General features: G+C 39.0%; 1 protein-coding gene across 1 annotated transcript in view; it reads right to left on the bottom strand.

Annotated features, from left to right (window-relative positions):
- Positions 1-15,303, bottom strand: part of LOC135469580 (CYFIP-related Rac1 interactor B-like) — a 26,176-nt gene extending 10,873 nt beyond the window's left edge. The window contains 3 exon segments of the mRNA XM_064748068.1: positions 2,440-2,545; positions 8,895-9,016; positions 15,055-15,303. Of these exon segments, the coding sequence (XP_064604138.1) occupies positions 2,440-2,545; positions 8,895-9,016; positions 15,055-15,235 (409 nt within the window). The 5' untranslated portion in view covers positions 15,236-15,303.
- Positions 15,304-15,863: the final 560 nt, after the last annotated feature.

The following is a 15,863-nucleotide window of genomic DNA, read 5'->3' as shown; positions in this document are numbered from 1 at the left end:
GCACAAATCCAATCAACCCTGGAATATCCCCCCATCACCACCCACCTCCACCCCCCGGGTTATTGTGCTCTTCATGTGTGCAAACCCTGAGCTCAATACCTACAGTCCTTTTTAACACACCACCCCTAACATTTTGTTTAAGATTGCTTTCTCTATTTTTGGACGCCGACGCTCAGGGTACAGCATAAACTACGCCAGTGCTTCAAACAAGCCAGCTAAAAATGTAGGTATCCGCATCAAAAATAATATTTTCTGACCTTCATTTGCTTCTACATTATTTCAAGCAATTTTTGGAGCAAAATACAGGAGCTTAAACCAGTAACTAGTTATTTTTATGTTTGGCCTACAGAACCTGATCCATGAGCTCAGCCTTCACTACATGGGTATGCCTCAATTCTCTGTGTTTGTTAGGCATGTGCAAGTCAGCATGCACAGATATATATCAATACCCTCCCCATCCTCTCTGCGCCACCCCCCACCTCCACCCACCGCTATCACCACACACATCTTCAGAACTTCCCACCCATCTATCTGATAGCACTGCCACCATCTCCAACTATGTGTTTACACTACTTCCGACACAGCATTTCTTGAAAATAAAGGCGGGCAGCCACCTAGTAAAATATTATGATGCGGGAATAAACAAACATTAGCAGCCCGTATCAGATGGGCTCACCATTTATCAGGTTGTCTGCAGCTTCCACACATTCTCTCGTTCTTCACCCTTACAGTATGCCAGGAGACATCGTTCATTCACACCTAAGAACACATACCTCCTCAGTTTGAACAAGAAAAACTGACAATATTTTAGATTATCCCAAATCATAAACACACCTTAAAATTTATTTGGTGTGTAACACCAAACTTGTAAACAAGTTTTCTTTTCCTTATTGCATTTTTTGCAGTTTTTAACCATACTTGGTCCCACATGAAATTCTCCTTGCCATATAAAGCTACCTACCCTTTCCTTTGTCAACTGTTCAGTCAAATGGCAAAAAATTCTCCAGCCATAAATAATCATAAAACTACAATATTTATGAGTTGCTTCCTGAAACACAGCTCAATTAAATAAAGAAATAGGGCTTTTAACGGACATGCGAACTTCCTAGTATGAGCATACTTAAAAAAATAATACCTTGTAACTTATGTAACATTTATAACAATAAACCTACATCAGCTCCAGCAAGAAAAAAACATGTAAACGAAGGAATGCTTTACCTCATCTTACGCTCAGACTTGAACAGCAAGTAATTTTTCAACCTACATTTATTTTTAATATATGGACATCTTTGTACATATGCTTGGGGTTGAACGTCATACTTGATAATTTTTCAGTTACATGACGAGGACGAGTCTTTAGGTGTTTGTAGATATGTATGCATTGTGTCTTCTTGTGTCAGGGCCAGTCCATGCCACCAAAGTTATTTTAAATAAAAAAAGAAAAAGAAAAAAAAATGTGGTGTTAAATAAAAAAAGCAAATATTTCAAAATAACGACAAAAAGGTATAACATCTCTATGCTGTACACTGAATGTGGATACCTCCTGACCACAAATACAGTATATATATTTAGCAGGGCAGAAAAACTCAGTCAATCATACCATCGATCAACTTAAAGTAACAAGTCAAAGAGCTTTTGAAACACAAGAAATGTCAGTCAGGGCAGGCAAAATAGGAAATGCCATGAGGCCTGTATGCTAATCAAAATACACAGAATGGTTGAATTTCAAACTCTTACATGCAAGTGTTCTTGCCACAATTTGGCTGAAATATTGCCAATGTGGCATTAAATTTCAAAGACTCATTCATTGAACTGTCAGTGATGTTGAACATCAAGCTATCACACAGTGATAATTCTATGAAGGGACACATGGACGGACATTGCCTTGCCATATATTCAGCCCAAAACAAGGGCACATAATTTGGAAATGGTAGCAAGGCTGACAAAGAGCTCCCCTGTGTGAGGATGTGAGGCATAAATGCAGAACTTCAGCACAAAGCATAAAGAGCTGAAATCGTTAATTAAGTAATTTACAGTAATTAATACGCTCACAGAGCATCAGTGATGGAACATCCCCCTTAAGCCATTGTGCTTTATATGCATGTATATGTTCAGATCAATACATGCAATACTTGTTCAGACGCCAACCATAACATTTTGTTTAAGTCATTCTAATACATAATACACTAAGTCAAGAATTCAGAAATTTACGGTATGCACACACCCAATCAACAATGGAATATCCCCCCTCATGCCATTGTGCTCTACACGTATGCAAACCCTGAGCTCAATACATGAAGTACTTTGTGAGACACCACCCCTAACATTTTGTTTAAAATTTCTTTCTCTGTTATAGGGCGCTGACGCAGATGCTACGGGTACGACATAAGATACGCCAGTACTTTATACAGGCGAGCTAAAAATGAAAAGTCAGCTAACCTATTTGCATGGAAAACTCGTAATAATGCTTTAACTTGGACACCAGAGGTAATACTGCATCCCAGGCTTTGTCTTGCTGACATTCGTCCCTTGGGTTTGAGATCGCCTGTGAAAGTAGAAAATACCATTATTAGACAAATCTGACAGTAAAGTCTAAAAAAAAAAAAAAAAACCTAAAAGCTGTAACAAAACATGTTAAAGTGTGCCTGTACATGAAAACATACAATAAAAAAAAGAGTATGGATTTCGGCAAAATAAAGTGTGATAGGCCAATGGGCTCCACAACCAGCTTAGTACCCCAACCTGGGCTCTTCCCACAACAAAGCTGTTTTGGCTACTATCATTGTTGATGTCACCACAGCAGGCTGCTTGATCTCTGGGACAGGCTGCTTGATCTCTGGGGCAGGCTGCTTGATCTCTGGGACTGGCTACTTGATTTCTGGGACAGGCTACTTGATTTCTGGGACTGACCGCTGGGGCACTAGGAAAGCTATAGTACTTTACGACCCAAGGAAAACAGAGAAGCTTTTTTGTATCTCTACATGTCAGACCACATCATATACTCTGTATTATGAAATAATAACCATATTCTATCACCTGTTTTCCTTTGTATTTCAGCATCAACAAATTTGCATGAAAAATTAACATCCCGTCAACCAGACAGGAGTCGAATGATTCATCCGTCACAAACAACTCCTTTAACTAAGTTATTTATTTACTTATTTCCTGTTTCATGCCATACTCAAGAATATTTCACTTATACGACCATGGCCAGCATTATGGTGGGAGGTCTTGAAATAAACACACATCTGACAGGACAAAGCCGTAGGGTATCAGCCACATCTCACTATATATCAGCTACGGAAAATAATTCATTTAATAGATAAATAAACGCATGTAATTACATGTAACTAGGTAACGATTCAATCTGAGCACAATTTCAGAGCCTCTCAACGTATCCGTGACATACAGCAAGCTTTCTATTAGTCACGTAAGCCACAAATGAAATGTGAGAAATTCTTGATTTTCTGTAAAGATTCTAAAGAATAAACATATCCTTCAAAATTACTGACCAATTAGGTCTGAGTTCCAAGTCTTTTTTTCTTTATGCATCCGTGATGCATAAGCTAAGTTTGGCTTGTTTACACACATATCCTTGTTGAGATATCTTGCTAAGAAGGGAGGTGAGACAGGAAACTTTACAGAGGGGTAGAAAGTCATGGTTTAAATGTGAGCACTTCAAAATGAACCAGACTATTTACAAGTATGTATTTTATGACCCAGAAAATAAAACTACACAAAATGTTAACGAGAGTGCAAGAAATAATCTTTCTACAAATTCAGAACACATAGGATATATGATACAGAGAGAGGATGATAGTGTTATCACTGTATTATGCCAGTGTAAACCTGTATCCCATCTATAGTAACCTAGATAAACACTCCATCACTCATGGCCAACATACACAAACAGAACAGACACACGACTACCCAGGGTATGCAAGGAGGGCCAGCTTAAGACAACACTGTAGGGGGGCAGCAGGGAAACCCTAAAAGCAGGGATGGACCTTTGTGGGGCCCTTCACCTCCATAATCTCCAACAGCTCCTAGCTAGCACACAGAAAAACAGTCCCGCTGAACCTGCTCACAGATAAACTAACTTTGGGCTGTTTCAGGTAGAACATTCTAATTTGGATAATCATACCCATACAACAGTCTGCATTATTTACACATTTACAGGTATCTAATTCTTACACTGACTGTTTAAGTTCTTAAAACCTTGTTTAACATAAATCTATTTCTTAGTGTTTATAATGTTCATGTACTGTATTCCATATCCTTAATGCCAACGCCAATCCAATTGTTCAAGGGCTGGATTCATGTATTTCATTCTTGTTTGAAACCATATTCAAGGTTTTTTTCTACTTAATGAATATATATACATATATATATATATATATATATATATATATAATGGAAGTCAGTTTTATGGATGGAGGCAACCATGCTCAGAATAAACCACCAAACTTCGGCAAATTATTGACGAACTTTCCCTCATGTGATGAGTGTATATTGGTGGAAAACAAGTGGTCTTCAATGAACCTTAGCACAAACAGCAAACAAAAGTGTCTACAAAAGTATCTACATCCCATGCCCAAGGCGAGGTTTGAACTCATCTCCTTAACAGAAGATTTGCTTGTTAGTAAATAGGGGAAGGGTGGTGGCAGGGAGTGAAACTATTATGCCTTTGGCACATGTTCGTGTACAGTATATATACATTGATATATCAAAACATCAGCATCATGAGGACAAAGCTACCATGACCTTATTTAGCCATGAATAACACATGTGAAAATTGAATGATGCAATCCCTGTCCGTACTCCAATTGGTTCTGGGTGTGAAATGCAAGCTAGCACTCGTCTTCATACAATTTGTTATAACGTAACAAGTGGTTTAGAGGTAAGACCATACATAGTGCAGCTCAACTTGGCAAACTTCATCCTGGGTCTCTTCTTAATGCCATGAAAAAGCAATTGGTACTCAGCGTTTGGCTTGCCCTCAATTATGGTCATGACCTCATATCCAACGAAGCCTGGACTGTTTTGCTACTACGCCTATTCTGCTCTCCAGGGAGTGTAGTCCACTGTTCCTCTAATAAAACATCTTTGAATCCTTGCCCATTACATACCAGAAGAAGAACAAACTTGAACTACATTCTTGCCAATCTCTTTTAGCCTCTGTGCTTTTTAATTTCTTCATCCCTCTCTTCTAGGTATTGTTCAATTTTATCAAGATGATATTTGGGTGTGTATCAAGCTAGTCAGTCACGGTTATTCAATCTTTATGTCTGATTTAAAATTTTTCCATGTACCGTACAAGTTACATGCATGTGTAGATTTAAAGATTTAATATGCTAATCATTTGTAAGCATGTAAAAACTACGATGTTTTGCCAATAAAATGCTATCCACTGTCAAACAATAAATCAATGATGGCCAGAAATGGGCCTGCAGTATGTCCACCTACTGTAACCTGATGATTACCAGTCAAATATGGCGCCACAGCGTCTGGCATCAGTCTCTGCAACACCTCATTGTGAATTACAACTAAGCTTTGGTGCTAGAGATCCCAGCCTTAGCTCACCATCCAGGAGCCATTACATGTTTCCAGTCATGTAATAATTCTGGCATTGCAATGACTCTCACTGGGGATATACATAACGATAAATAATCCTTCAGGACATTTTTTTTTACATTGGAACATTAATAAGCAAATGAATTCTCTATGAACTCATTACGTCGGAAAATGATGCGAATCCCCACGCCAGTTCTTTCTTCTGCATGACATCGACCAAAGTTGCATCTGTATAAGGGACATTTAAGAATGGACTAACAAGTGATGTTTGCATTAAATACAAAACCTTACAAGAAGTAGTGTGTTTGACTGGTGTTTTATCAAAGTGCTTAAGAATGTTTCACTAACAAGATGACTGTCAGCTTTGTCAAGGGAACTGAAACCTCACAACTTACTTTATTTATTTATTTGATTTTATGATTATTATTTTATAACGTCACGTTTAAGAATTTTTCTCTTCATGACATGCATGATGGCTGCCATTTTATAGGTGGATGACACCAGAGTGCTCAGAGTTAAAATTGAGAACCTTTCACGAGTTATTTGTGAACTCTCCCACTAATATGGCCTGTTTTATAACGGAGGAAGGCAAGTGGTCTCCAGCAAGGTCAAACAAGAGAATACCTTAGACCGCTAAGCCCTCAGAACTATGGAAACATGAGAACACTGAAAATTCCCAGTGGAAGGTCCCATTTATGGTAAAGTACAAGTAAAGTACACTCAGGAAGCAAAATATCCTCCATGAAGTTAACAGAATGCCCAACAAAATGATCGGCACAACTCCACGGTAGAGCGTGCAAACATGTATAGGGATCACACATAATCACATGTATTTTGAGTATATTCCCCCACTAATTGCTTCCATGATGGGAGTAGTTAGTTGTACTGTGCAAGCCTTTCGTGAGCGTCAGAGAATCTCGGACACGTCGCTTATGTGAGTCCAGATGATGTATTATCCTGCAGCAGACAAAATACTCATCAATGCTTTTCATTGGACAACAACGGCCACAAGGAGTACAGATATATTCTCGTATCCTGCAGACAATGTCAAATGTGTCTGCTGAGTAGGTTATCTTCCCTTTGTTGTGGTTTAACAATGGTCAAGTGGGAAGGTCTGGCAGCAACCTGCGGATGGTCGTGGGATTCTCCCGGGCTCTGCCTGCTTTCCTCCCACCATAATGCTGGCCGCCGTCGTATAAGTGAAATATTCTTGAGTACAGCATAAAACACCAATCAATTTAATTAAATTAAATAAATTAAACAATGGTCACATCACTATAGCGATTCACCTATACATGTCTTCTGCACTGAATTAATGGGTCTTTGCAGGATAAATTCGCTACATGGATACTCAGTGATAGGATACGCAAACATATGGTGTCCAATAATCCTCATACTGGGCTCAGCAATGAGGATTACTGACATCATATATTTGCATATCCTACCACTTAGAATCCATGTATTGACTAATATTGTGGGTTGATACTTTTGAACAAGGGATGTATCTATTCCAAGTCTTGATTAACACATCAACATGGTATAAACACATCAGTGTCTACTAAGATCTCACTATAAACACATGGCCAGAGAAATATATACTGTATGTACAGGGAGGAATACATGAGGTCCCTGCATTGAGACATATAACACTTGCAGCTATACTCAGCCAGCAAACAACTCTTCACAATAATTCATAGGGGCATTTCTTTTTTTTCTTTTTTTCATTATTATTTTTTTTCTCTAGGTTTTGTCTGAAGTCATTATTTTCCTGAGAAAAATGACTTAATGAGTCCTACTACAAGCAGGAAAGCTTGCCAAGGAGAGACACATTTGCTAACCAGGAAGCAAACTGCACCATAAAAACACTTATGCTGAGTCATACAATGTATTATTAAACTTCAGGCAATCAATATGAAGATGCAGCTCATGAAATTATGCAATAATCAACCCTAAAAAGTGAGATAATTTCAGAAATCCCACACTTGGCCTTTAGAAGATTTTTTTTTTCCATTTAATCCATAGTCGGTGTACTTAGAATAAACATGCTCTCACTCACATTATATAACTGACTGCCAACACATTATCTCATACAGCAGCAAGTTTGGCATTGCTGTGTAGTGCTCCCGTCTGTGGCTGGTAAAATGTTAGTGTTCACTCCGGAAGGGGCATTCATACATGTCTATCTTAATTTTATCACATTTAGTCTCCAATTTGTAGGCCTCCATGTATATATGCCTTGCAAGATTTTATAACTGCGAATACGTAGAAATTTTCAACAACAAAAAATATGATGCCACACATTTTAAGTGGTCGGAACAAGTACAAACATTTACATTTCAATGGATCTCTGGCTAAGAAGGCAGTCCTAGAGGTTGAAGACACGTTGCTTGTTTTAATGTATGTATTTATTCTTTGGGCTTTATGTTGTATTCGTGTACTTGACACTTTTTCAGTCATGTGATGAAGGAGTCACAGGATGTATATGCATACATGTATACTGTGTCTTCCTGTTACAAAGCGCCTAAATATATATATATATATATATATATATTATTTTTTGAGGGTGACAAATGATGAACATTTACTCTGTCAGTTACAAAAACTGTTCTTCCCAGAGGCCCTCTGACAGGGTGACAAAGCAAACACGACATTTCCAAGTAAATACTAACTGTGACCAGACAAATAGTTTGCACACATAATCATATCGAAAGTAGCCATGGATTCAGTAATTATGCTACACAATGCAACACAAAAAGAACACAATCAGCAAAGGACAGATTACAATCAAGATATCTCAGCCAAGACCCGACACCCTACCCAGCCACAACATACTGACAGTGGGCCAACCTTTCCTTGCTCTTCTTTCCTTGCTCTAACCTCTCAGTGCTATTACAAACCTTTTAACTCCACGCAATGACCAAGGGGCCTCTCACCAATGCGGTTGCAGTGAGTAACCATGTCACTAAAATTGTAAGTTCATGCTGGCTCATGCTGACCTCCTCTCCGGCCGTACATGGGAAGGTCTTCCAGCAACCTGCGGATGGTCGTGGGTTTCCACCCACCATAATACTGGTCGCCGTCGTATAAGTGAAATGTTCTTGATTACGGCGTAAAACACCAATAAAATAAATAAATAAATACATTTACGGGTCATTGTGAAGGAAACTATAGGGTTTACAATCAAATGCTGCTACAATCTCTTCTCAAGTGCTCTGTGAGCTTTACCCGGTTTCCATCAGGGAAATGAAGTATTCCTTATTATGTCATAAAACAAAACTCAAACATGTACATATTGATACATAAGTACAAGAGGTACCTACCTCTCTGATTTCATTGCCTGCTCCCTTGTACTGTCGCATCTGCGTCTGTATATCAGCCGCATGCTGTAACACCTCCTGAACCCTGGTATATACTGGTAACTCCGCCTCCGTTGGCTGGGCATCTGTGATGCAAAGTACAACAAGCAGGATTAGGCTTTGAATGACCATTTTGGAGCAGAGCAACTACATGTAGTCTGGATTTTGACTCCGGTGAGAAAACTACGCATTGTCTTGGTGGAGCTCGCCACGCTTGTAAAGCAGGCCACGGGGTCACGAAACAATATTAGATTTAAGTTAAAATTTAAAACCACTTCAAAAATGTTACTTTTGATGTAACAAGGCCAAAATATTGCTTGACAATGTAAAGTCTGGCCAAACTATTGTAAAACAAATTTCGGCAAAAAACCTTTGGCACAGCTCTATAGTATAGTCTTTCAACATAGTTTAGGAAACCTGTCAATCACAGCAGAGACCCGACCACCTGATGTTTTGGCAATTGCTTTTACTTCGATTCACTGTAAATGGTTTACGCGTGTTGTATAAACCACTGAAATATACGCCTACATTGCTTTAGTGAAATGATTTAGTAGCATTACCGAAATGGTTTAGTAGCATTACTGAAATGGTTTAGAAGCAAAGTCAAAAGCAGTCTCATAAAAACTGCTTTACATGCATTTCACTGGGCACGTGGCTGTATGTAATTTAATGGACCTCCGTCTGCTAGTCTAAATTCAGCTGGAGATTTCACAATTGTGACTATTTCAACGGGCGGGTCAATGATAATGCATGCATCTAGCTGGTCAGTGCTGAAATTAGTAAGCTGCCAGTTACCTGTAGACATTTACGCGCACATGACTCGACTCTCAGCTCAGGGCATGACAATCAGCTGTCACAACGATGCGAGAGCGAGGTTAGAACATATGGTACATCTAGATTCGGAAACTCCACTGCCTATTTATGAGAGCTTGAAGACTGATATTTACCAATCAGGCCTATATCGCTGAAATACCTTTGTATACCGATTTGTTAAAAGTATTTACGGGACTGTGAACGGACAACACTGTTCCCCAGATAATGTTATTATCGGGCAACCTCCAAGTTGCCGGAACAACTAAGCATTTGCCCATTTAATTGAAGCCAGCCAGTGTAATCCGCAAATTTAGCCAGTCAACCTGAGAAGTAATACGTCAAGTAGCCTGTTTAACGTGGAAATTTTTGGATTATAAAGGTTTGTTGCAACTGTCGCTTGATACTTTATTCACTTTAATTCATGAATAAAAACAAAGGGGTGACAGGTCGGGAAATCTTTAACCCTCACTGTCAAGTACTGTAGCTGACCCCCATACAGTGCTGACAGGCAATCTAAGGGGCTGGGGTGCTAATATCTCATATGTCATGCCCTCCCCCAAGTCAGGCTATGCCCCTATTGAGGGGGGATGTTATTTCACAGGGTTTTTTTTTTTGCGATGAACCAGGACCCTACCTTGAGAACACTGAGAATAACGAGGGTCTAGATGGACTACCATATTTCTGCAATCTTTTCGCAAGGAGCCGAAGTGAGCTCAGCTTACTGCATGACGTCATAACTCTACCATATTGCCCTGACCTATACGAACATAAAAGCCCATGTGGCCAGGAGGGGAACTAACTTGTTTTCATACCACTGATCACTTAGGAGCAGACCACGCGACCGAGCTTCCTCTCACTACTGAAACTGAATATGTGGTATCAACAGTCATACTAAAAATCTAAGCCTACGTTTTCATTGGCTGTGATTGAAAAGATGACCAATAGTGTCAGGTCCCAAAGGCTATCTATGTCAAAGTCATGCGAGCGCACCGCATGTATTTATTTATTTATTTATTTTATTGGTGTTTTATGCCGTACTCAAGAATATTTCACTTATACAATGGCGGCCAGCATTATGGTGGCAGGAAACCAGGCAGAGCCAGGGGGAAACCCATGACTGTTCGCAGGTTGCTGGAAGACCTTCCCACGTACCAGCCCACCGGAAGTGAAGAGCAAGGTACTGCAGCTTATCCTGCCAAATCTAGACTAGATGACAGCAGTTGAAAATATTACATACCCACATGTACCTAGTGACAATTACGACTTTTAATTACGAATTTGAGTTTGACCTGAGTACTAAACCATTTCAGTAAAACCATCAGAATGAATTTTCTTACTTGAACTAATATGCAATATTGAGCCAAAATTTCGGTGAGTGGAGGCTCGTGCTAAAAAATGTTTGTTTCAACCGACAACAACATTTAAAAAAAAAAAAAATCACAAAATTAATATTCAACTATTAATACTTTAGAAACAGACAAGCATTGTTACTTCAATGATCAGTTTAGAAACTTGTTCTGAATGCATCTTATAACCATTTTCTGCAGAAAAGAGTAACGGGTTCTCGTATAAAGAGTGTTTTTCAGAAGTGAATGCATATGTCAGAACTACTCGTACAGAGATTAAAGGATTAAAGATGAGCGTTTAATCCCACCTCTGTCTTAATCCCAATATCCTGCTAAAGATCACCCATCATCACACCACTCTGTTATTGAGGATTATCTCCGGCCGTATGTGGGAAGGTCTGCCAGCAACCTGCTGATGGTCGTGGGTTTTCCCGGGGCTCTGTCCAGTTTCCTCCCACCATAATGCTGGCCGCCGTCGTATAAGTGAAACATTCTTGAGTACGGCGTACAACACCAATCAAATAAATAAATAAATAAATATTGAGCATTACATAACTACAAAGAGTGGCTGCTTGGCACCCTTGAGTTTAGAACTACAGTGGCTGTGCTGTCTTAATGTCTTAGTCTGAGTTAACATACACAGTCGGGTATGATTAACTCAGCATAACATATATACTGTATACACACGCTCAGTGAAACAAGGAATAAATGTCCATAACTTGAGATATATGCTGGTATGAATATTGAAATACTGGAATATATCAACCCCGACTTCTTCGGAAGTTTTACTGGTCCTGGAAATAGGGGTAGTGGGCTTCTTTCAGTCCATGCCTGGGGAGCTTACCCCATGTGGGGACGACCAGCAGCCAGACTGTCACCGAGGATTGCTGCACAGCTGGGGGCTGATCGCTCTCCCCTGTCAACTCCTCCAGCAAATCAAATGAGCTTAACTTTACGGCCAGAAATTTTTAGCTAAAATTTACGTGATATACAGTATGTTCAAAATTTTACAGACATTAACTGACAGCCAGAACTCTTATTTCAAAGAGAGGCAAACTTGCATGCTAAAATACCATATTAATATTCATTTATCAGCATATCTCTCCATGTAAAGCACTGTGAACCAACACTGTACCTATATACCGATAAAACCTTTCTTTCCTTCCTTCTATCAAACGTCATACTCCATTTTATAAGGGGCTCCGGAAGAATGCTAGTGTACTTCAGAAATCATGGCCTGATTATCTATAGGAGGCACTCCAGTTTCTAACGTAACACATGCTTAAGTTACCATAGTGCTATGTGCATATGCTGTATGAATGACAGCCCACCACCCAGGTAAAACCTCTGATCCAAGTAGATACATATAAAATGGCTCTACTAAATATGCATGCTTGGCAGAATAGCCGCATGAAAATCTGCAGTTCACTAGTTCTCGATAGAGTTAAATGATGCAATCAGAAGGTTTTTGTACCTGTAGGTACTTTTTCATTGATCTATTATAGACCTCAGATCCGATTGGCAACACGTACATGTCATACTGCATTGTCATTCTTTGTTAAAAAAACCAGTATAATGCCCTTGAAATATATTGATATTATTATACATTCATTTCCCTTCCCATGTCATCAGACAAACAACAAATATTGTTATATGCCAAACGAAACACACTGTCTGTGGTCACCCATCTATAAAATTTTCATACCCAGAGAACAGTCATGTTGACTTGAAGAGTCTAAGGTGATTGTGAGGAGCTATCTCACTGGCAATGAGGATAGGCTGATCAACACTAAAAAACACTAAAATTATCAGATTGATAGTATACATATATATACTTGTAGGCACACTATAAAAGAAAATTCAGGTTTAACAGATACATGGAAAGGAACTCTAAAACAAAGATTGTGTTTCTAAATCTATATTATACATTTTTTCTGTCAATGGTCGGATTTTTTTTTAAATTCTGTCATTGTTAATCTTGCTCTGTGTACGGTGTACACTCCAAGCGCCCGAGCCCATGGAGCCATGGTCGCTATAGTGACAAGCCCTAGCCAATTTAAAGAATTAATGTCCCGATCTATCACTTTCCTATAATTAGCTACCACTGTATATATTGTTAAATTGAGTTTAAAAGATTATTATGAAAAAACACATTAATCAGAGTAAAATAGCACTTAAAATGTCTAGAGTTGGTTTTATGTATTTTTTCGCCTTCACTTGGTAGTCTCCACCAAAGTATCTCACACAGTCCAATCATTATGAGCTGTCAGAGCTTGACCATTTAGTTCCAGGGTTAAAAAGCCACACAAGAGACAAACAAGCATATCGCAATTTTTGGACGAAATGGTTTGCTGTTCCGCATACGGTTGTAAAAACAGGTTGTCGAAGAAACTTGGAGTTAGTTTTTTTTTCAAGTTTCCACACAATTTGGCAGACGTGGATTTACAGAAGACGATGGAGGGATTTTGTACCTGCAAAAAGGTAGCAACATCTGCTCTCGCCATTTTTCACCTCAAAGTTACAAGAGGAACACAGCCAGCTGGACTTGAAAGATTTGGTTACTATGAAGCCGCCGCCGATTAAAACCTCACATTTAACAGAGCTTAAAACTGATAGAAAGCAAATCTCTGTACACCAACGCTGACGTCCATATTTATACTGTACACAATTATATTGGGATACAGTGTATGCATGTATCATACAGTTGTTTTCGTGTACAGGAATGAATTTAGAAAACATCGGGGGATAGAAGGATATTTATTGTGAAGCTGACAGGGGGAAAGAATAGCAAATAAACAAAGTAAAACATTTTAAGATATACACATGAAAAGTACAGTGTATGCTATAGCTTACCAGTCCGTATTGCCAGTGCAATTGAAAATGCCTTGACCAAGATCAAATCTAACGTTTGAAATCTCAGAATTTCAAGTCTGTCCAGAGATGCCAGTGTCATACATCGGAATTTCAACCTCATCCATCATGAGTTTGAATTGATAAAGCAGTATATTTGCTTCTGTGTAGTTAGAATCCATGTCACAAGTGACAGTGCTCAGTCGATACCATTTATTTTCTTCTTTTTTCGATCAGATTTTCTTCAAGCAAACAACGCATTTCGTTCAAAGATACTTCCCTACACTCAGACGCAGCTTCTTGCATCAATTTAGCTGTTCCAAAGAGAGTGGGACGGTTTTAGCCTTCAGCTTCTTAAGATTTCCACGTGATGTGACATTTCCACAGGAATGAACCAGGAAAATGAAGCGATCCAACTTTTTTCCCAAATGAGCGGATCGGATTGGTGTGAGTTGTCACTGCATCCATTAAAACCCCCATTAAATGGCTGTAGATTTTTGGTTTAAACTGATACCATTGTACACAGAATGATATGTCTTCCATGTTGTGAAAACTTGTATACACTGCATCTGATTTGATGTCTGCTGGCTGCTAGCCCTATATACATGTATATACAGTGTAGGCAAACTAACACTCAGACACTACATGGGGTCCCAGGATCAGCTTAGTGCCCCCGCGCCCCACCCCTCCCCTATTCGGTCTGTTACCCCGCCTCATTTGGTCTGTTCCGCCATGGAGTTCTTTTTGACATTGATCATCGCAGACGTCACCACTGCAAGGTACTTAATTTCCGAACTGACCACTGGGGCCTTCAAATAAAACTGTACTTTGAAGCCATTTTTACCACCCTCCCCACCAGCCACAAACGAGGGATAAAATTTTTTTTATACTGTTATATATTATTACACATCTTAAAATGCATGCTAAGAAATTAAATCAGAGAGTTTCATGTATCTTTAAGAGTGTAATTAAATGGCTCTGAGCCAGAGTGGGCCGTGTGACTTGTACAACAACAACAGTGTATCATCCATATACAAGTTCCAATGCCCAATGCATGAATATTCTGAGAAGTCTTGACAAAAAGCTACTAACAATCATATATATATTGTACTTACTTTCAAAATCTACAAATATATCCACATTTTTGTTAGGGGAATCATCTTTGGTCAACACCTTGAGTAGGTTCCCCATCCCACTGCCAGTCTGTTCAGGGTGCTGAAATCCTCTCCTGCAAAGATATGATTTCAATCTGTCAGTAAACTTGACCACTGAATCCGATAGGTATTGTGTTGGCATGTCTTTGTTTGTTTGTTTACCAGTCCCCTGTCACAAGCTTTGCCATAACATTACCATAAGCACGGCATACAATTAAGTACATGAATCATAACATTGGCCTTAAACTAAGCACTCTGTCTGCAGTTAACAGTTAGAATTTAAGTACAGGTAAGTCCACCATCTATTCAAGGAATCTAGGAACTCTGATGTCAAAACACCTTTTTCCCCCCCAGATATAGATCCCCAGAGGGAAGAAATTTTTGGGAACGTTATTTCAGTATAAGCTTTTACTCATAGGTTAAAATGGTTATTCCGACATTCAGTGTCGTGATTAGAGTTGGATAAACTGCATGTGACGTCAGAGTTCCTAAACTCTGATACTATGGTCCATAAAGCCCACCTTAGAATTAAAATGTTTCAGTGCCTTTAACTCTTTTCACAAAAATCTAAAAAAATAAATGAAAGTATGTTTATGCATAGTTATTAGTGGTTTACTTAGTAAAGCCTACTTGGATTTTTAGAGGTCTTAAAAGTGAAGTTAAGTGAAGAAATACATGTAAAACAGAAGTTAGAACTAAGTTCAAACTAAGCCTCTGTGAAGGTATACGAATATTACAATCTGTGACACTGTTAGAATGTACTGCAGTGG

Source organism: Liolophura sinensis, chromosome 7 (genome assembly GCF_032854445.1).
Source record: "Liolophura sinensis isolate JHLJ2023 chromosome 7, CUHK_Ljap_v2, whole genome shotgun sequence".
Classification (NCBI taxonomy): Eukaryota; Metazoa; Mollusca; class Polyplacophora; order Chitonida; family Chitonidae; genus Liolophura; species Liolophura sinensis.
Note: the sequence above shows the minus strand (reverse complement) of the source record. Positions and strands in the feature narration are given on the sequence as shown.